Raw genomic sequence first — 21,826 nt, forward strand, 5'->3', positions numbered from 1 at the left:
ACTGATAAGGACCGGAAGGAAGTAAACGTATTCACGTGGTAGAAGTTATATCATGGTGATGAGATGCTGTATGGTTTTTACTTTCTCGTTTCTTCCGTGCTCTCTGGATTTTCTAAAGTGTATGTAGATTTGTCTTGTAATCAGAGGAAATGATTCATAAAGCAGTCAGTCGTATTCTATGCTACGCTTAGTTCTCTAAGGGCAGGCTCCTGTCTGACTCATCTTTGTGCCCTGGCCCGAAATAGGGAATGGGTGAATGAGGGAAAGAATAAATACTGCCTCGGATTCTTCTTCGGTGCTGTGGGTTCTAAGGAAAAGTGAATTGGGAGCTCAGGATGAGTCAATGTTAACGTCTGATGGTATCAGGTCAAAGAGAGGGATGAATCATTAGGAATTCATACCGCTCGTATCCCTCAGTACCATCATTTTGAAAGTGACTTGGCATTCTCTTGTGAACTTACCAGAACTTCCCCTATGCCTACCCAGTAGGTTTATACCAGGAGGTGTTTACGGGAGTGTTCACAGCACCACTTACTAACCTAACGTGAGTTCCGTCAAAGAAGAGTTAGGGCTTTCGTAGTGTGGTCCTTACAGATGGCGCAGGGCACTGAGGAGGAGGGGACTACTGGCTCACGCGGTCCCAGCATGAATCTTGGGAACCTACTGGTGGAAATAAGGGCTGAAGTTTATCAAGAATGTGGTGCTTTTTTATAAAACTCAAATATAAGCAGGCCATGTGTTCTTAAGTCATGGTCGCGGGTGGTGAAATTAAGGCAGGATGGAGGGGTGCCTGCGTGTCTCAGGTGTCCAACTCTTGATTTCGGCTCAGGTCATGAGCTCGTGGTTCGTGAGATCGAGCCCCACGTCAGGCTCGACATGTCTCACGTCTGTGCTGGCAGCGCGGAGCCTGCTTACTTCTGGGCAAGAAGATACTTGGATGAGTTGGAGAAGGAACAGATAATTAGACTCAGGGTTTCGGTACTGTTCTGAAGTTGGACGGTAAATTCGTAGATAATTTGAGTCAAGTTACATGTTAAGAAAGTGTTACCTATAAAAAAGAAGCATGGGGCAAACCCAAATAAATGAGGAAGAAAGGAAGATAAGGCCGTTGAGACGATGAAAGAAGCCTGTCTTTCTGTTACCCGTACAGACAGATGAAGCATTGGTAGAGACCAAGAGTCAGAGTCGTCCTTTAGAGAACTTGGCACTTCCTGATACAGTCAGATGACAAGTATAGCCCGTGGCCTGGCAGTGCCGTCCCCACGTCCGGATGCAGGGACGTTTGCCGCCCCACCGATGCCAGCTAGAACCGGAAGCGGCCTGGACAGTAGGACGGACGAGCCAGTGCAGCCAGTAGGCACGCGGTGGATGGAACACGGCCATAGCAGCAAGCGAGACGCACGCGTGTCGTGGAACAGATACGGCGAGCCCGGAGAGCATACGCAGGAGAGTTCCTTTTATGTGAGAAGGGTTAAAAACTATCCGCCTCAACCACGGATCGCTCGGTGCAGAGCTAGAAAGACCAGCGAGGGAGTGATGGGCTGAGTGGGTGGTGGTCCTCACTTGGAGGGCGGGACGCAGGGGAGCTAGATGCAGGGGGGGTGACTGACCGCTCTGGGTGCTTGGGGGTGCCGGGGGCACACGCGTGGGTGGGCGTGTGCGTGTATGTGATGGTTTTTGTGACGCTCAGACATCCTTCACTGCGATCGGCCATGTTGGCCAATTCTAAGCATACGGTTCAGTAAGTGGCATTTCATTCATAATGAGGAACGAAGAGCATCAGACCATCTCCTTCAGCCCAAGCGCAAGTCCTCTGTCCCTGAGGCAGTAGCTCCCCAGACACGGCTGTTTTTGTAAATACCTCGATACACTGTGTATTTTTTTCTCTTTATTGTATCTCCTAATAACCCCGTTTTAACGGAAGAGGTCCGCCCTCTCCAGAAGCTCCTTCACCCTGGCCGTGAGGTGGAGAGGCCCGTGCCTTGGGAGTTTGCAGGGGTGGAGGCCTCTGCACGGCCGAGCGGGAGCGAGCGAGTGTCCGGCACGGGCCATTGCTGGGTTTGTTGGGGACACAGTTTTTATGTTAGGAAAAGCTTTTGAGGGAGCTGCTCTCTTTCCATCTTCCGTTTCACTTTTCCTGTTTTAAGGAAAAAGTAGAGTCAGAGTGTGTTGGTGGATAATCCTTCATTCACAGTTTGATCTGTAAATCTTCACGGGCTTACCGTTGTGGGTACTTTATATTCGTAATTAACGAATAGGACGTATTTTTGTTTTTCTTTCAAATTGCAGTAGCCAGGTCCCCCCTCCCCCCCTTTTTTTCCCCCATTTCTTACTTGAAGGCAAAACTATTTTAAAGTTAGGTTTTTCATTCAGGGTAGGTTTTTTGGTGATGTGGGTAATACTTTACTTTTAGAAAGCAGCTGAGGCTAGCAGGGAAAGGAAATCATATTATTTAAATAGAAACAGTGTAACGAACCACTTAAACATACTGTCTGTATGTCCTTGTATTTAGGCTTGCTGACTTGACCAAACTTCACAACTGAATAGTACAGTGCTAAAGGCTCGTGAATATTCACGAAGAACGCCAAAAGAATGCATATTTTTCACCCTTTTTTCTCCTAAAGATGGAGTCGTTCTGGCTAGGGTAAATAGACTCAAATGTCACCTGGAAATAATGCATATGATTTCTATAAATGTTATATTTTTCTTAATGGAGCTAAGTTATTACTATGCACTCGTGTTCTATTAACGGAAAATACTTTGATTGGATTCTCATCTCGAGGAGGAGTTGTTTCAGAGCTGGTGTGCGCTATTATGTAAGAGGTGAGGTTAACTTTGTCAGCGTGATTCAGTACCGGGTGGTATCTATCCCTCATCAATGTTTTGTCCTACGGTGGCTCGAATGTAACCTTTTGTATTCTGTTTTCATCATCATTTGATAGCCTCACTGAATATTTATCTCCTGCTTCATTATAATAATTAGGTAGGTCTTCTGGGCTTTACCCCAGCTACTGTAGTTACAGCGGAGATGTTAATGAGACCCTGTAGGCTGCTTCTTACCGCTTTGAGAGGAATTGTTCCTGTTATTTGCCGGATGTCTGAAAGCCAGCTGGACTCTGAGTAGTTTTCAGTAACCTAAACTCATGTCAGAAAGTATTTTCTCCTAATTGCTTTTGGCTCCTTTGCATGCATAAAGCTAGACCTTTGACCTTATGCCTGCAACTTTAAAGATTTACGTTTGGAGCCTTTAGCCCCTAGGGTTTGTAGTAGCAACATGCTAATTTGCTTAAACCAAGCTTTTAAAAGCTGCATTGAAAATTAGGGACATTACGAAAAGGAGTTTCTCTGACTCGTCTTATTTATTTATTTTTTTTTTATAGGCCAGGCTATATCGGAATGAAATCCTATGGACCATTAGATAAATTGCACAAGTTTTAGGCCAGGAAGTTGTCAAGGTTATTCCCTTATTACGGGTGAAATAGCAGAAGAAAGGCACTTAGTAAGTGACCTGGCCAAGATCGCAGAACCAGAATTGGAGTTAGCGACTCCTTCCTGAGTAGATTGTTTTGGACGGAGACGTATGTTGAATTAAAAATTTTGAGCAAGTAATGTATTCACGTAGTTCAGGTATCAAAAAGTATACGCATATATGCAGCAAAAAACATTTCTCATTTTTTGAGCCCGTCCACTCGATATTCCTCCACTACCAGCCAATCAGTTGTTAGTTCCTGTTTATCCTTCCAGATCATTTTTACGCTGTTACGGTTGTATGTTCTCCTTCTCCTCTTATAGACATTGATTGTATGCTCTGCCCGTTTTCTTGCACCTTGTTTTTTTCTGTTTTTTAAATCTATATGTCTTACAAATCTTTTCATAAAGGTCTGCCTCCCTTTCTGTCTCTCTCCTTCCCTCCCTGCACCCTAACCCCTCCATGCACACCAACCTCACTCTCATTTCTAAAAATATTCCTTGATGGGAATTACGGAAAGAACCAAGTATACGATGCTTCTGACAAGTAATTTTAGCAGGTATTGAGTTCTTAAAAAAAAAAAAAAAAAAAAAATGAAAAAGCCGGGAGGCACGCCTGGCTGGCTCATCGGTGGAGCAAGCGACTCTTAATCTTGGGGTCATGAGTTCGAGCCCCGTGTTGGGTGTAGAGATTACTGAAAAATAAAATCTTAAGAAAAAGTGTTGAGAAAGCATTTCACTGCCAATTTGATTCAGTAATTTTGTCCCCATCAATATTAACAAAAACAGCTACCTCACCTCAAAATGTTGTTTGATAAATAGATCAAATAGAAGGGACATTAAGAAATATCTGAGGTGGTTAAAAATAGATCCGATAGGATATTAAGAAATATCTGAGGTGGTTAAAAATCTATTGATTAAAAAAAAATTTTTTTTTAATGTTTATTCATTATTGAGAGATAGAAACTGAGCATGAGCAGGGGAGGGGCAGAGAGAGGGGGAGACACAGAATCTGAAGCAGGCTCCAGGCTCCGAGCTGTCAGCACAGAGCCCGACGCGGGGCTCGAACTCACCAACCGTGAGATCATGACCTGAGCCGAAGTCGGACGCCCAACCGACTGAGCCACCCAGGCGCCCCAAATCTTTTGATTTCTTAATGATAACTTGGTAATTTGAGTTCAAGACTAGCTTGAAAGTTGCCTTTACAAGCTTTTCATAATGAAAATAGCGTACGTAAACAGGATTGTACAGGAAGGTTTCAGGTAATCGGATGGACTAACTAATGTCAAGACTAAACGCTTTGGAGCAATGCTTTTCAAACTAGGCTTTGTGGGTATGTTCATGAAGTTACAGGGGTTCTGGCACCATACAGGTTTTGTGTTTTCATTTTGATAATTAAAATCATTGTAAACGCTTGTTGGACCCTTTGCATTATTACAATGAAATACTGTCAACCTGATGACCCACATCTGCATTTGCTATTGTAACTTTCAAAATAGTTTTTTTCAAACTGGGATCTATGGACATACTTTCAGGGGTCCTTGAAAATTTGATTTTTAAAAAAAAATTTTTTAACATTTATTTATTTTTGAGAGAGAGAGACAGTGTAAGCAGGGGAGGGACAGAGAGAGAGGGAGAGACACAGAATCTGAAGCAGGCTTCAGACTCTGAGCTGTCAGCACAGAATCCGACATGGGGCTCGAACTCACGAACTGTGAGATCACGACCTGAGCCGAAGCTGGACACTCAACTGACTGAGCCACCCAGGTGCCCCAGAGAATTTGTTTTTTCTTGAAAATATTTCTCAAGTTTGAAGGACGCTGTTTTAGAGGAATTGTGTATGTACAAACAACTGACACATTAGTGACCCACTTCACCTGTTTATTGATAGGTCGTTAATACCCCCCTTAAGCCTGTTCAAAGGAGTGAGCCGCTGGTAGCTTTCTGATCATGGACCATGTGTGTGTCTGAAATTTATTTTTACGAGTACTTTCTCACTAACTAGAGTCGACTTAATTCCTTCCAAGTTAAACTGGATGTGTTTCTTACGTCATAAGTATCGTTAACTTTAACTTTTTTCCAATTCAGGAATTGATTCTGAAGGCCATGCAGCCAACTTTGTAGAAACAGAACAAATTGTGCACTACAACGGGAGCAGGGCTTCTTTTGTGCAGGCAAGTGGCAAGTGGATGTGTCTGTGAGGCAGCCCGCCAGCTGCTGCTTTTGCTTGGATCGTAATCTTCTGCGCTGTTGTTGAAATTGCCCTCCTCCTTGCTGCTTTTTAAAGCGGCACCATCTACAATGTGGAAAACGTTCACTCAGTACAAGCTACTCCATTAACCTGGCACTCACCTGCCCTTGAATTGAATCCCGAAGGAGAGGGGAGGGGAGGAGATTCAAAGGTTACCGAAGGCGGAAGGCGAGCCTCCTATCTGCCCCGCCCTCCAGACTTCAAGGCGCTGGTGATGGGGCCCCTGCCCGTGTGATGGCTTTTCCCACCCTGCACTTCTTCGTGGGACAGCCTGTCTCTTGTTGTCTCCTTGTGGGGTCATGGGTCATTTGCTGCTCCAGAGGAACAGCAGTGGCTCTCAGGCTATTCACAGGTTCATGAACTACTCATTGGGGAATGAATACAGCAGTTTTCTGGTTTTATCATAATACCATATTCTGTAAGACCTAACTTACTAAGTTTTACTTGTAGATAAATTGATTTATTTTAGAGTTTAGGGGAAACAGAACTGTTTGCTGCCCAGGGACCAGGTACATAAAACCAAGGAGAAAAAGTCCTTTCCGAATACATTCCGACAAAATAGGAACTCGGGCAGTAGGCAAGTTCACGGACTCTTTCATGGTTGTAGGTTGTATTTAATTTTTTTTCCTTTGTAGTCAGTGACACACACGCGCCCCTGACAGTAAGTTAGCTGAGACAGTAAGTTAGCGGAGACAGGTGTGTGTGTGTATTTTCATATTTTCATATTTCTCTCTCTTTTCTTTTAGACTCGAGGATCAATACCACTTTTCTGGTCTCAAAGACCAAATCTCAAGTACAAACCGCTACCCCTGATCAACAAAGTAGCAAATCATGTGAGCATCTTCTGTGCTTTTTTCATTGGCTAAAAATAGGAGCTGAGTGGCATCATAGTTTGCATGTGGAGCGCATACTTATTTCTTGCACATCAGAATTCAGCATCTCTGCCGCCTCTTTCCTGGGTTCTGGGGCCCAGTGAACCTCTGACCCACAGGCTGTAGGGACGGCCTGTTGGAAATGCAGAGAACAAGCTGATCGAACGGGATGGCAAATTTAGATTTTTGAGCTCTTGTAACATTTGCCGCTCCGTGCTGTTCCGAGTACCTAGTGTATTCTGTTTGACGTTGTGCGCAGAACGAGAGTATAGTATTGCAGCTCAAAATTGAATGGCTTGGAGTTAGTTTATCACACGGTATTTAGGGGACCTGGTCTCAATCGTAGTGCCATTCTCTTGAATATACAAATAGGACGTTTAAGGAGATCCTTTAAAAATTTTATAAATGTTCTTATAGTATAATCTGGTAAAGTGTGTAACCCTTTTTTCTTTCTAGATGGATGGTTTCCAAAGGCATTTTGATTCACAAGTTATTATTTATGGAAAACAAGTAATAATCAATCTGGTATGTGTCTTCCGTGTTTCTTGGGGGAACAAAACAAAAAACATCTTCAAATATGTAACATCTATCATTATAACTGTTTTTAAGTGTGCAGTTCAGTGGCGTAATGTGTTTTACGGTGTTGTGCAACCATCACAATTGACCGTTGCCGGAAGTTTCCGTCATACCAAACAGAAACTCAGTATCCATTAAACAGTAACTTCCTACGATCCTTCTCCCGTCAGCCCCTGGTAACTGTTGTACTTGCTCTCTCTCTCTATTTTCCTATTCTAGGTACCCCACGTAGGTGGACCATATAATATTTATTCCTTTGGCTCTTGTTTCTTTTACCGACTTAATGTTTTTAAGGTCTGTCTATCCATGTTACAGCACGTATCAAAATTTCTTTCCTTTTCAAGACTGGATGACACTCCATTGAATGTACCATATTTCGTTTACCTGTTTATCTGTGGATGGACGTGGGGTTGTTTCTGCATTTTAGCCGTTGTGAATAATGCTGCTCTGAACCCTGGTGTGCAAGTATGTAGTTGAGTTCCTGTTTTCAGTCCTTTTAGGGCTACACCTAGAAGTGGAATTGCCGGATTGTATGATAGTTCTACGTTTAATGTTTTAAGGAACCGCCGTCCTGTTCTTGACCGTGGCTGCACGTTTTACATTCCCACCGGCAGTGCACCCGCATTCCAGTTTCTCCACATCCTTGCCAACACTTGGATTTTTCAGGATTTGTTTTGTTTTTTGATTATAACCGTCTTTATGGGGGTGGAGTGCTATGTCATAGTGGTTTTGATTGGCATTTCTCTGGTGACTAATGACATTGAGCACCTTTTCATGTGCATATTGGACATCTGTAGGTCTTAGGAGAAGCATCTTCTCGAGTACTTTGCTCACTTTTAATCAGGTTGTTGTTTTTGTTGTTTTGTTGAGTTACGGTAGTTCTTTATATATTCTGGAACGAATCCCTTCGTAGAGATGCTTTGCAAATATTTTCTCCCATTCTTTGGGTTGTTTTTGAGAACTGCTAGTTGTAGGTCTATTCAGATTTTGTTTTTTCAAGATTAATGTTTTGGTAGATTGTTTCTAGAAATGTGTCCATTTCATGTAGTTGTCCAGTTCATTGACATACAAATGCTCATAGAATTCTCTTATAAACCTTTTTATTTCTTCAGAATTGGTAGTAATATACTAGAATCATTCCTGATTTTAGTAAGTTGAGTCTCTCTTTTTTTTCTTGGTCATTATAGCTAAAAGTTTGTCAATGTTGTTGATCTTTTCAAAGAACCAAATTTTGGTTTCAATGGTGTCTCTCTGGTTTTCTGTACTTTATTGTATTTATCTCTGCTCTAATCTTTATTTGCTTCCCTTTGCTAGCTTTGAGTTTCATTGGCTCATCTCTTTCTGGTTCTTTAAGGTGAAGTCCTTGATTTAAGGTCTTATTTTTTTAATGTGTATGTTTATAGTTGTAAATTTCCTTTGGTATACTGCTTTTGCTGTATTTCATAAGTTTTGGTGTATTTTCAGTTGTCTCCAGTTATTTTTTAGTTTCTCTTGTGATTTCTTCCTTAACGTAGTGTTTAAGAGTGTGCTGTTTAATTTCCACGTATTTATGAAATTTCTAGTTTTCCTTGTTATGAGGGTTAGTTTCATTCCACCGTGATCAGAAAGCATACTTTGTATGACAGTTATTTTAAACATAGTTAAGACTTGTTTTGTGGCCTAAACATAATCTATCTTGGAAACTGTTCATGCATGCACACTTGAGAAAAATGTATCTCCAGTGGTGTTTTGGGTGGAGTGTTTGTTTGCTGGGTCTGATTTGTCTGTGGTGTTTAGCTTCTCTGTTTTCTTATCGGTCTTCTGTCTGGTTGTGCTATCCATTGTTGAAAGGGAGCTGTTGAAATCTCTAAGTGTTATTGTAGACATGTTTATTTCTCTCTTCAGTTCTTTCAGTGTTCCTTCATGTTTTTGGGCTCTGATGTTTGGTGCATATATATCTCGTGTGTTTGAGCTTTTTGGTGAATTGACTCTTTTATCACTATATAGTGTTCTTCTTTGTCCTTATAACAGGTTTTGACTTAAAGTCTATTTCATCTGATGTTGATAGAGCCACCCCTGCCCTGTTTTGATTACTGTTTGCACGGACTATCTTTCCATCCTCTCCTTTTCAACTAATTTGTGTCTTTTGATCTAAAGCGAGTGTCTCGTACAGCATATGGTTGGATCAGATTTTTTAATTCATTCTGTCTGTGCCTTTTGATTAGAGAGTTAACCCATTTATATTTAAAGTAATTACTTATTTGTAAAGACTTATTTCTGCCATTTTGCTCTCTGTTTTCTGTATGTCTTTTTTTTATCCCTTGTCTCCCTCCATTACTGTCTTCTTTTGTGTTGAAGTTTTTTGTACTTCTGTATTTCGATTACCTTCTCGTTTTTTTTGTGTGTATATTCTACAGATACTTTCTTTTTGGTTACCGTGAGGATTACATATAATGTCATGAAGTTATAATAATTTAATTTGAATTGATACCAACCTGACTTCAGTTTGCTTACAAAACTCTACTCCTGTAAAGCTTTGTCCCTCCGCTTTATGTTATTAATGTCTCACATTACATCTGTTTCCTTTTTGTTCCCAGTAACATAGATTTATAAATTTCTTTTAACGCATTTGACTTCTAAGTCCTGTAGAATATAAAAAACAAAACAAAACCAGACATACAGACCATTAAGGCTGCCTTTTATATTTGTCTTTGTCTTTACCTTTGTGGGAAATCTAAATACCTTCCCGTGGCTTCGGGCCGCTCTGTACGTTTTTTTCATTTCAACCTGTAGGGGACGCCTTTAGCATTTCTTGAAGGACAGTTTTGCCACATAGAGAATTTTTGGTCTCTGGGTCTCTTCTTCCAGTACTTTATAAAAGTTTATTTATTTATTTTGAGAGCGAGTACGTGAGCACAAGTGGTGGGGGAGGGGCAGAGAGAAAGGGAGAGAGAGAATCCCAAGCAGGCTCCACTCTATCAGCGTGCTGTCAGTGTGGAGTCCTAGGAGGAGCTCAGACTCACGGACCGTGAGCTCAAGACCTGAGCGGAGATCAAGAGTCAGACACTTAACCGACTGAGCCACCGGGAGCCCGTCTTTCAGTACTTTAAACATATCAATCCCCCTGCCTTGTGGCCCCCAGGGTTTCTGAAGAGAGACTGACCTGTAATCATATTGAGAATCCCATGCCTGGGATGCATCTCTTCCCTCTTGTTGCTTTCCAGGTCTTGCTCTGTGTTTCAGTAGTTTGATTATAATGTGCTTAGCGTGGGTTTCTTTGGGCTTAGCATACTTGGAATTGGGTGATCTTCTTGGATTTGAAGATTTATGTCTTTCATCAAATTTGGGAGATGTGGGGCCATTTTTTCTCTTTAAATGGATCTCTTTAAAAAGATCTTTACTCCTTTCTCTCTGTCTTTTCCTTCTGGGACCCCCATAATGGGTGTGTTATCCCTGGCGGTCCCCAGACATCTGGGCACTGTTCACTTTTCCCCATTCATTTCTCTGTCTGCAGCTCAGACTCGGTTATTCCAGCCACGTCTCGTCTTCCAGTGTGCGATTTGATTTTCCTCCCGTGCAAATGTGCTCTTGAACTCCTCTCGTGACTGTTTGGTCTCCGTTTTGTACTTTTCAGCTCTAGACTTACTGTTTAGCTCCTTCGAAATTTGTGTTTCTTCACTGGTTATCTTATTTTATTCATATACTGTTTTCCTGGTTTCCTTTCATTCCCTGTTTTCCTTGAATTCTGAGCATATTTAAGACACTTGTTTTAACCTTTTTTCTGATAAGTCTTCTGCAGGGGTGATTTCTGTCATTTTATCCTTTTCCACTGACTAAGCCTTGTTTTTCTATTTTTTGTGTGTGCCTGGATGTTTTTGTTGTTGAAAGTTGGGCCCTGGGTGGGTTGTAATGTGGTAACTCTGGAAGTCAGGTTCTCCTCTCCCAGGGTTTTACGGTGTTTTTGTTTTCGTTTTCCTTTCAGTTGTTGAAGGCTGTAGCAATCCATTTGTTTTGAGACCTGTCCAAACCATTTTTGAAAAGACTATCCCCTTGTTGTGTGTGCTCACTGAAGCCTCTGTTCTTTTAGCTCGTGTTCAGCTAGTGTTTTGACAGAGATTGCTTTGAATGCCGGGAACTGAAACAAAGAATAAAACAAAAAAGAGAGAACAGCCCGTTTCCCGGACTGTGCAGACTGGTTCTGTGCTGGAACCGTTTTCCGCTGGCTGCCCAGGCTTGCTGGAGCGCAGGGGGGTCAGTCTGAGGGGAGGGCTGTGTCCCTAGGTCTTCTCGGGCCTTTGTGAGTGTGCATCTCACCTGGGTGTACACGTGGCTCTCTAAAATCCTCCCCCTACCTGGCTGCTTTGGAAGGTCCTAATTTCTCAAAAAGCGTCACCCCAGCTTCTTTCTCAGGCTGTAGATGGTCTCTGTTATGTTTCCCAAAACTCCCTGCTCGAGGCATCTGATGGCCCATGGCGCTCTTGTAGCCTCTGCCTCCCTCCTGCTTGTGTTCCTGGTTACGTGAGACAGAGACAAACAGGCCAGTCCTTCAGGTCAGAACAAAACGCACAGGGCGATTTGCAAACAAGGGCTGGTCCTCTCTCCGGTTGGAGGAGGGGAACTGAGAACCTGGTTGCCGTTTTTTTGAAGTTTATTTATTTTTATTTGTCTTGAAAGAGGCAGAGACAGTGCAGCAGGGGAGGGGCAGAGACAGGGAGAGAGAGAATCCCAAGCAGGCTTCACACCATCAGTGCAGAGCCCGACGCAGGACTCGAACTCATGAACTGTGAGATCATGAGCAGAGTGGAAACCAAGAGCTGGGCGCTTAGCTGACTGAGCCGCCCAGGCGTCCCCTGGTTGCCATTTCTTAACACTTAAGATTGAGACCCTCACTGCCCCAGGGATGGGGTGGGGTGAGGGCAAGGAAAAATGGCACAAAACCGTCCCACAGTTTTGAAGAGAGCTTCTTTCTGATTGGGCATTTGCTCAGTTGCCTCTTAAACGTTTGGTTTTCCAGAGCTCCTACAAAGTTGGCTTAGCTTCTGTTGTGTCAGTGTTTCTGTGAGAGTATGGAAGCTTGGAGCTTCCCGGTCCTCCGTTTTGCCCATCTCACTCTCCCCTATTAAAGGAACTTAAAGCTGTGGTGTTTTTGCTTTTTTACAGGTTAACCAGAAGGGCTCAGAGAAACCGCTGGAACAGGCATTTGCAACAATGGTGTCTTCCTTGGCGAGCGGAATGATCAGGTACCTCCCTAGAAATCTGTGCAGGTCTTTTCAGATCAGATGTGCACGTACACGGCCTGCAGCCCCTCCCCATCCCCCCCATCCCCGCCCACCCCCCCCCCCCCCAGTGGATGCCTGAACCCGCATGCGGCACCGAAGCCCATGGGTGCTTACATACGCATACCTGTGATAAAGTTGGATACGTAACATAGCACGGTAGGAGATTAACTAAGAGCAGAAAATGCCGGTAACTAGTAATAGATCGTTAAAACAATATGCTGTCATAAAAGCTGCGTGAACGTGGCCTCTCAGAACATCTGGCTGTGCTGTGGTCGTGCTCCTTGTGACGCCGTGAGATGCCAGGTGCCCACGTGATGAAGGGCGCTGAAGGTTGTGCCGACCTGACCCAAGTGTCAGAAGGAGGGCCATCGGCTTTCGGGCCGAAGTTGGTTGCAGGGGACTAAATGCGTGAAAAGTGAAACCGTGGACGAGGGGAGACTACTGTATCCACGAGTTCGTAGCTCTCACTGGACACACGGGTGTCCCCCGCCCCCCAGAAGTTGGCTTTACACCATCTCGCTTTTACAAGAGCCCTGTTAGTACCTGTGCTCGCCAACAGAAAGAAATCCCAAGATGAGTTTTCCCTTTTACAAGGAAGTCACGACCCTACTGATGAAAGTCTTCCGTAAAACAGCGTGGCCTGGGGCATAAGGCGAACTTCTGAAAAGCAGGGGCTGCCCTTTGCTACTTTAGGCTCCTTCATAGGAAGCCTTCTTCTGGATGGCAGGGGAAACCTGTATTCCATATTTCTGCCTTTTTTTTTTTTCGGTGCTAGATCAAAGCATGATTACGTTGGCTTGAAATTTTCTCTGGCATAACTGATATTGCAGAGTAACTTCTTAACGGTCAGATTTTAATGTACTTCTGTGAAAGTTTAGTCCCTGATCACAATCCCCTCCTTGAGGCTTTGTGTTGCCTGACCACGAGGTCGCGAATTTCACTTCCTCGTGATTGCTTGGTGTGGTGTCTGTGGTCCTGAGCGCCACCCGAGTTGAAGAAACGTCCACTTGCATGGTGGCCTCGTCCGGAGCAGTGGCTTTGCCTCTGCAGGTCACCAGGCAGCAGTTGCAGACTGTGCAGCCTTGTGCAAAGAGGGGGGTCCTGAAACATCAGCAGTTGCCCTGTGGGAAGGTGCAAGGTGGGAGCCCATTTGGAGCTTTTCTGCAGCAAGAAACGGCCGGAGGGGGGGCGTGTACTGTGGTAGCAGATGGTCACAGGCATGGGGTGGGGGGGAGACTTCCCCAAAGAAATGGAATTGGGTTATTTGGGGAGAAATGTCTTTAGCCTAAGAGAAATATTTTCCTAATTTTCGTCAATGTTTGTTTATTTTTTTTGAGGGAGAGAGCATGCGTGCACGAGTGGGGAAGGCGGGGGGTGGGGGAAGGGGGGGAGACACAGAATCCGAAGCAGCTCCAGGCTCCGAGGGCCGGATGTGGGGCTCAAAGTCACAAACTGCGAGATCATGACCTGAGCCAAAGTTGGACGCTTAACCGATTGAGCCACCCAGGTGCCCCTAACCTATGAGCAGTTTTAAACATGCACAAAAATAGAATGATACAGTGAACCTTTGGGGAAGATTTTCAGTGTATTTTGTCCAGCTCAAAGCTCTGGCAAATTCATCAGACCTCCCTCCCCCCACCACACACACTCCACGTACACTCCTGCCTTCTCACAGTAGAACTTTCTTAAACCCCTTCAAAGAACTCCGAGGAGGGTTCCTAAGCAGGGTGTGCCTCACAGCCCTCAGAGGAACTTACTCAAACATACCTTAGACCTGGGCAATTACAGTCTCTGGGTTTGGAGTCCAACGTGCATATTCTGGGAAAAGTTTGACTTCTGGCTCCTGGGCATACCCCTTGTGCGGGCCCTCTGCCCCAGAGGGCCTCCACAGGCCTGCTTGCCTCCGTGAGTTCGTAGCAGCGGCTGACTTGGAGAACTTGAGGCATAAGTCAGAGTCTTAGGTTATGCCCTTGGTGTTCTGGGGAACTTGGAGGGCACCTACTGCCCGCACCTGAAGAGGGAACTCCCAGAGCTATTGTCTTTTCCCTCCCGTGAGCTCTAAACACCACCAGACAGAGGAACATGTTAAAAAGTATATAATTTAGGAAACATATAATTTTATAATATTTATGTATACACACACACGCACATATATATATATGTACACATACATATATATATACACATATACACACATACATATGTATATTATAGATTCGTGGGTTCGAGTCCCACATTGGGCTCTGTGCTGACAGCTCAGAGCCTGGAGCCTGCTTCGGATTCTGTGTCTCCCTCTCTCTCTACCCCTTGCCTGCTCACATTCTCTCTCTCTCTCTCTCTCTCTCTCTCTCAAAAATAAACATTAAAGGTTAAAAACTATATATGTATAGTTTTTATTTAGTAGATAAGTATTCTGGCAGGGAGAGAAGAGCAGTCTGTTACAAAGTGAAATTAAATGGTAGACTTTCTGTCCCGTCTCATTTGTCTGTTGGACTTACTCACTTTTGAGTTGTTTAATGATTGTTGCTTTGAGTAAATTAAGTAAATTAAGTTGGTGGATTTGTGAGTGACCCAAGGAGAAAGGTCACACACTTGCCCTTCTGAGGAATGGTGGGCCTCGTTAGCAGTGGGAAGTTTTTCTTTCGGGAACTGGGTGGGAAGAAAATGAGCCGTGCGAGGTGATGTGTCTCTAAGGGTTTCTTCCTAGAACTTTGAAAGAAGTAGAACCGCTGGACTGTCGGGGTCAGAAGCAAAATGATGTATTTAAAACCGTTCACTGTCCAACTACAACTGTGCAGCTCATTCTTAGAAGATATAAATGTGATTTTAGAAGGATGGAAGCTTAAGAATCCAAATGCATTGAGGTGCTGGCGAGCTGCTTCAGTCCTGGAAGCCGGTGCAGGGCCGTTGCTTGTGGGAGCAAGCACTGGGTGGGAGCACTCCAAAGGTGACTGTCACACTGCCGCTCTTGTGAGAGCTGCCTTCGGAAACACCCCCCACCCCCCCGCCAGCCCAGTCTTCTCAGAGTGTGTGTGGCCTCTTGGCTTGCTAGCCCCTGTTACTGTACTGATTTCTAAGGATGCCGTTCTCCGCTCAGTGGGAGAACCACTGAAGCAGTAAGAAACCACACCGCCCCGGGGTGGGAGTCTCCCTGGATGTGTGGACAGGCCCACGCTCCGCCGACGCTCCTTTGGTCTGTTGGGACTTAGCGGGGGTCACATGAGAGCGGATATGCCTCGTCGGAATTTCACTCTGTGGACCAGAACATCATGCCCTTCCAGGCCTCTTGCTTTATGGCTTGACTTGATTCCTGGCTCCCTTGACTTTCAGGAACTAGTCCGTGATTTTTTGCCCCCTCTCAGTTGGCAACATTTTCCAGCTCGTGGTAGGACACCTTCACCGTCAGAGTGTTCTGACTTTAAGAATTGTGCCTATTAAATATCAGAGAACCGAAAACGACCCGTGACGCATTGACAGAAGGTTCTCTCTGCCACATCTATGCGAGATGTATAGATACTGATAAAGGAAGTGAATGCTTTGATTTGTTAAAGCGATGAACAGAAACTAACCAGCCTGGGGACCATGCCGCCTGTGTTCCTCTCACAACCCCTAGGGCAAGTCCGACGCTCAGTCTGATCCTCCTTGGACGGAATTGAGCTGGACCATTTTGAACATTTTCATCTGTTTGAAAAATGATAAAAAAAAAAAGGACCCTATTCTTTGTACATTGGGGTAGAGAATAAATATACACTGGGTACTCCATACTCATTTGGACAAGGCTCCCTTATACTATATACCCGATGCTGTGCCTGAGCTCACTTCTGCATTTGCAGGACTTCTATACTCCTGTCGGAGGGCCCCTAGAAGAACATGTGAAGATACGTGTGTGTGTGTGTGTGTGTGTGTGTGTGTGTGTGTGAGAGAGAGAGAGAGAGAGAGAGAGAAAGAGAGAGAGAGAGAGAGAGAGAAAAGGAGGAGCACTCTGCTCAGAGAGAGGAAAGTTTATGAACATAAACATCTTATGAACATAGTAACGGTGGAAGGAAAAATGACTCCTCTTTGCTCATTACCTGCGGATCTTTTCTTTTGGCAGATACATTGCCTTCGACTTCCATAAAGAATGTAAAAATATGAGATGGGACCGACTGAGTATTCTGATGGACCAGGTAGCAGAAATGCAGGATGAGCTAAGGTAAGCTGTATCTTTTCCCGTGGAGGTCGAGGGAGGAGGTCCGCGTGTAGATGGAGCATGGTTAGCACACATTGTCTGGTGGACTTACGAACACAGCATGCTGGGTTGACCACGCTGGTTTGGACTCTTAGTTTTTAGTCCCTTTGTTGTTGGAAAGATGAGACTTAGTGGCTTAAAAATATTTTTAGGTTCTTTTTTTTTTTTTTTTTTTTTAATGTTTTTATTTATTTTTGAGACAGAGAGAGGCAGAGCATGAGCAGGGGAGGGGCAGAGAGAGAGAGGGAGACACAGAATCGGACGCAGGCTCCAGGCTCCGCGCTGTCAGCACAGAGCCCGACGCGGGGCTCGAACTCACGGGCCGTGAGATCATGACCTGAGCCAAAGTCGGCCGCTTCACCGACTGAGCCACCCAGGCGCCCCTATTTTTTAGGTTCTTAAAAACAACCCAAGGCCAGGCATTTTCACATTTTTATGAATCCGCTTCCACATTTACGGAGTTTCCCTAATTGGAGCTAGCGTACCACTATTTTATATTCCGTTGTTTTGACTAAACATTCCATCACGGATACTTTGATATTTCGTCGTTACCCTACCTGGTCTTCGTCATGATGGTGTTTGACGGCTTTTCTGTACTCCCCCGTGTCACCCTACAGGCTCAGCTAAGTGTTCTTTTTCATCGTAGGCATCCTGGCTTGTTTCCTTGTCTCTTCCCCCCACAAAACATGTGCTGCAGCGAATCACTCTGGGCGTGTCTATTCTCACTTCTGTTCGGTGATTCCCTAAAATAAAGTCTTGAGAGCAGGGCTAATAGTTCAAAGGGTCCGAATAACTTCATGGTACTTTCCGAACGTGTTTGGCAAGTTATTTGCCGTGTCGGCCTACGGGTTTACTGTCCTCTAAGCATAGGTCAATCTTTACTGATTCTAAAGACAGAAGAAGGGATCTCGAAGTCGACTGCTCTGTCGTTTTGTTCCATCTGGGCATATTTCTGACCCCGGCAACCCCCATGCATTTTTTCGTGTCAGTTCCACAGTAACACAGTAAAACCTGTCGTGTAGGCATTTGTCAGTTTTTAAAAATGTTTCGTATGCCTGTTAAGTAGTCGGCGACGGTTAGTTAAATCTGCTCGTTTTCTATGCGGTTTTGTCATGAGCAGCTAGTGAAGGGCAGTTGACGTGCACCATTATTGGGCTGCAGTGACACTGGCCGGACCTGGGACGCTGTCGGAGGAGGTGGCTCCTGGGGCTCGCCCATGAATCACTGCCCCACAAGAGTGTGAGAAAACACAGACGCCAGAGTCTGTCCCCCACCGCGCTCTGTGTTCCACAGGGACAGTGGAACTTTCCCCAGTGCCCTGCACAGGGCCTCTCTGGACACTTTCTCCTGGGGTTTTGGGGAAGGTGGAAAGAATCTGGGCTTTGGGGTGTGACCTGTCTCGTTTTGAAATGTTTGCTTCTTATCAGCCATGTGACCAAGACAGTTGTCTTCAAACCTTGGTTTCTCCGTTTGTAAAGTGCAGATAATAATACCTACCTCATAGACTTAGTGTGTAGTTTAAGAAATGGTATTTATCAAATACCCAGGACATACTCTGTAAGTACTAACAGCATGCTAACACCCACGTGCACTCATGCACACCTGTGTATATACACCAGCTCTAAACGAACCTCACCAAGTCTGCGTGAATCTCGTGTAGATTTTTAGCCTAAACGCATTCTTTTAGGCCCTTATTTTTAAGGTCATAATTTGGATTTGGCCTGTGGTGAGTCTGTTGTGTTTCCCTGCTCCATTTCGGTTTGGGGGAGTAATTACAACGAGATCACTTCGTGGTGTTCATCGTTTGCTCGGTCCCACACGCTCCGTTCAGCGCTGCGTGTGTTACGCATTCCCGTCGGGACCGGAGGGGTGCCGTCCCCTCCACCCTGTGGGTGAGAACTTTGGTTCTGAGAGACCAGGGCAATGACTTGAAGTTACACAGCCAGTGAGTGGCCTAAGCGGAGCTCGTGGCTCACTGCCAGAGTCCGCGCTCTTCCCCGCTACGCTGCCCGTTGTCCAGAGTTTGAGTTCAGAGCATTATCTGAGGAAATTGTTAAAAATGAATGAGACACAGGAACTGAGAACCGTGATTGGCTCCGGGGTGGACATGTGGGTGGTGAAGCAGAGAAAGGGAACCTCATTTTTCAAGTAACACCGTATTGAACTTTATAAACTCCGTCCTTTTGCATATTTAACCCAGGATTCTTAACGCACAGTTTCCAGCCTTTGCTTGAGAGATGCTGACTTGAGTTCATCTCGAGGCCAAGTGCGTTCGGTTTAAAAAAAAAAAAACAGCTCAGGGAATTCCGATACAGACGGTGTAGGGACCGTGCTTCGAGAAGTCTGATCTACAGGACGTAGATGAACAGCTGTGTCGGAGGGGGCCTGCTCTGGCCTCGGGGACGCCCCTCAGCCCTGCCGGTTCGTGTCTCCGCGAGCTGACCTCCAGTGCCGCGGTGCGTGTTTGGACAGGGGCTGTCTCGCCTCTGCTTTTCAGATGTCTTTTGTTTTTGGCTCTGTACTAATCCAATACCCCTCGGGCCACACGTTGCCCTTCCGAACTTCTCATTTGCCAGTTGTCCACAATGTTGCAGACCATCAGCAGCAGGGCGCTCGTGCGTCGGACTGCCTTTGCTATGAGGGTGTTTATACAAATATGTTGTAGTTATTTTCTAGTGGACTCCGCCGGCATGGTGGTGGCAAGCCAGGAGGGCGTGTTCCGCAGCAACTGCATGGACTGTCTGGACAGGACCAACGTGATCCAGAGCCTGCTGGCCCGCCGCTCGCTCCAGGCCCAGCTCCAGGTGCAAACGCTTTTTTCCTTCTGTTAAGTCAACAGTGCAGCCCCGAAGTAGCGAAGCTACATTGACGAAATCGTTACCAGCCAAAACAAACAACAGAAAACATTTCACCTTGCTCCCCACCCTAAACCACCTGTTTTCGGTTTTGTGTCTTTCCACCTGTGGGCGTGCACATTTCTGTACCTGCGGTCGGTGTGTGCGTACGTGGTGTCGTTTGTTCGTTCAGATTTTATTTTTAAGTCAGCTCTACACCCAACATGGGGCTCGAACCCACAGCCCGGAGATCAAGAGTCGCAGGCTCCACCTGCTGAGCCAGCCAGGCGCCCCGTACAGTTTCTGATATTTCCTTTTCCTCCAGCGTTACACACAGCCATCATTTTTAAGAGTTGCACTTACTAGGTTGTTGCATTTTTGGCTTATAAGTAACACTGCAGAGAATATATCTTGGTGTGTTGTTTTTAGCTTGAATGCTTCCCTTGGGGTTCATTCCTAGAAGTAGAATTTGCTGCGTCAAAGAGAATACGCTCTCCGAGAGGGTCATGCCAGGTTACACTGGTACCAGTGAGACACTGGTAAACTGGTCAGCATGGTTGGTGAATCCGGTTCATTGAACTCTTGCCGGCCTTACGTGTTCTTATTTAAAACTTCGTTTTCTATTTTAATAGTCAGAGTGGTGCCTCAAGGTTAAGTTTTCGTTTGCATCTCTTTTATCACTGAAGCCCAGAGTTCCAGATAACATTGGCATTTTTTTTTTTTAATTTTTTAACGTTTATTTATTTTTGAGACAAAGAGACAGAGCATGAACAGGGGAGGGTCAGAGAGAGGGAGACACAGAATCTGAAACAGGCTCCAGACTCTGAGCGGTCAGCACAGAGCCCGACACGGGGCTCGAACCCACGGACTGCGAGATCATGACCTGAGCCGAAGTCGGCCGCTTAACCGACTGAGCCACCCAGGCGCCCCAACATTGGCATTTATTATGAGGGGGCAAACAGAATGCATGCCAAATGGCTTCCTGCCCCAGATGGTTAGCTTTGTTTATGACAGTCCAACTTCGTTTATGGTAATTTTATGATACCAGGAATTGTGGAAGCAAAACACCTCCTTTAAAATGAATGGTCCTTGACTCCTAGTAGGTAACACAGGCCAGAGGAGCGGTTTCCCTGTTGGAGCATGCTCTAGTTTGTGTTGTACCTTGTGCTCGTTAATCTGATGGATTTACTTCAAGAGTGTATTTTTTGATGGAAACAATGGTAGCAAGGAAACAATAGTAACAGCGGTTGTTTCCAAGTCCGATAAACAAAAACCTATTTAATAGGTTCTATAATCGGTACTTAACTATTTCACATGCTAAATGCAGTACCGAACAACCTAAGCCACGTTTCCAAGACTCTACGCATCAGTTCGGCTATGGTGGGGACTCCAGGCATACCTCCCCCCCCCCCCCGCCTTCCCGCCACCACCAGCTAAAGGTCATGGAGGGCAGGTGGAAAGGCCATTCTGGGGTAGAAATGGGGAGGTGTGGTCTCAGGTGAACAGTGAAGATGGGGGTTCTGAGAGGGCTGAGGTCCAAGACAAAGACCAGGGCAGGGGATCCTGATCTGTGGTCAGTGACCCCTGAAGGGGTTCCACAGCAGGATTTGGGATGCCAGGGAATCCTCTGAGATCCTCTGAGTCTGTGGGGAGGAAAGGGAAGGCTGGAGGTGACGGGAACAGCAGGGAGGCTAGAGGGTGCAGGCGGTGGGAGGTGGGGGTTGGCAGGGAAGGACGAGGTGATGGCTGGGATGCTGCCGCTGCCTTCCCTTTCCCTCCCCCTTTCCCTCTGCCCCTCTTCCTGCAGGGCCGGGGGAGTGCTGGGGCCTGGGGTGAGTGGGGGCCGCGGGACAAGGAGCCCTCAGAGGCTCTGTGGCCTGGCCTGGGGCACGGGTGGGGGGACGTGGGGAACTGGGGCGCCCCCTGTGTGCAAGGACAGCATCTCTACCTGCAGCCGGGAACCGCATGCTACCAGCCGGGACTGTCTGCTCTTCTTCCCGAGCTGTGTGTGCGAAACCCGTTACGCTTGAGCACGGTGTGCTTCTTATTCCAGAGACTGGGAGTGTTGCACGTGGGACAGAAGCTTGAAGAACAACACGATTTTGAGAAGATTTACAAAAACGGTAGGTAACTTCTTTAATAGGGGCCGGGTTACTCGCGTTGTGAAATAGATTAATAATTTGGATTTAGAGACTCTGGCTCCCACGTTCGTCATCGTCAGTTGATTTTTCCTTGTTCTCACAGCCTGGGCCGACAACGCAAATGCGTGTGCCAAGCAGTACGCGGGCACTGGCGCCTTGAAGACGGACTTCACCAGGCAAGCCCTGCTTTTCAGCTAC

The 21,826-nt window shown here is 45.7% G+C and overlaps 1 protein-coding gene across 1 annotated transcript in view; it reads left to right on the plus strand.

Moving 5' to 3' along the window:
• SACM1L (SAC1 like phosphatidylinositide phosphatase) overlaps positions 1-21,826 on the plus strand; it is a 41,392-nt gene that overhangs the window by 14,130 nt on the left and 5,436 nt on the right. Inside the window, exons 6-14 of the mRNA XM_019416542.2 lie at positions 2,722-2,823; positions 5,557-5,642; positions 6,466-6,552; positions 7,048-7,116; positions 12,307-12,386; positions 16,519-16,617; positions 19,319-19,457; positions 21,541-21,610; positions 21,732-21,804. Coding sequence (XP_019272087.1) covers positions 2,722-2,823; positions 5,557-5,642; positions 6,466-6,552; positions 7,048-7,116; positions 12,307-12,386; positions 16,519-16,617; positions 19,319-19,457; positions 21,541-21,610; positions 21,732-21,804 — 805 coding nt within the window. The remainder of the gene's footprint in view (positions 1-2,721; positions 2,824-5,556; positions 5,643-6,465; positions 6,553-7,047; positions 7,117-12,306; positions 12,387-16,518; positions 16,618-19,318; positions 19,458-21,540; positions 21,611-21,731; positions 21,805-21,826) is intronic.

This window comes from Panthera pardus, unplaced genomic scaffold (genome assembly GCF_024362965.1).
Source record: "Panthera pardus isolate Hobbes unplaced genomic scaffold, ASM2436296v1 HiC_scaffold_8, whole genome shotgun sequence".
NCBI lineage: Eukaryota > Metazoa > Chordata > Mammalia > Carnivora > Felidae > Panthera > Panthera pardus.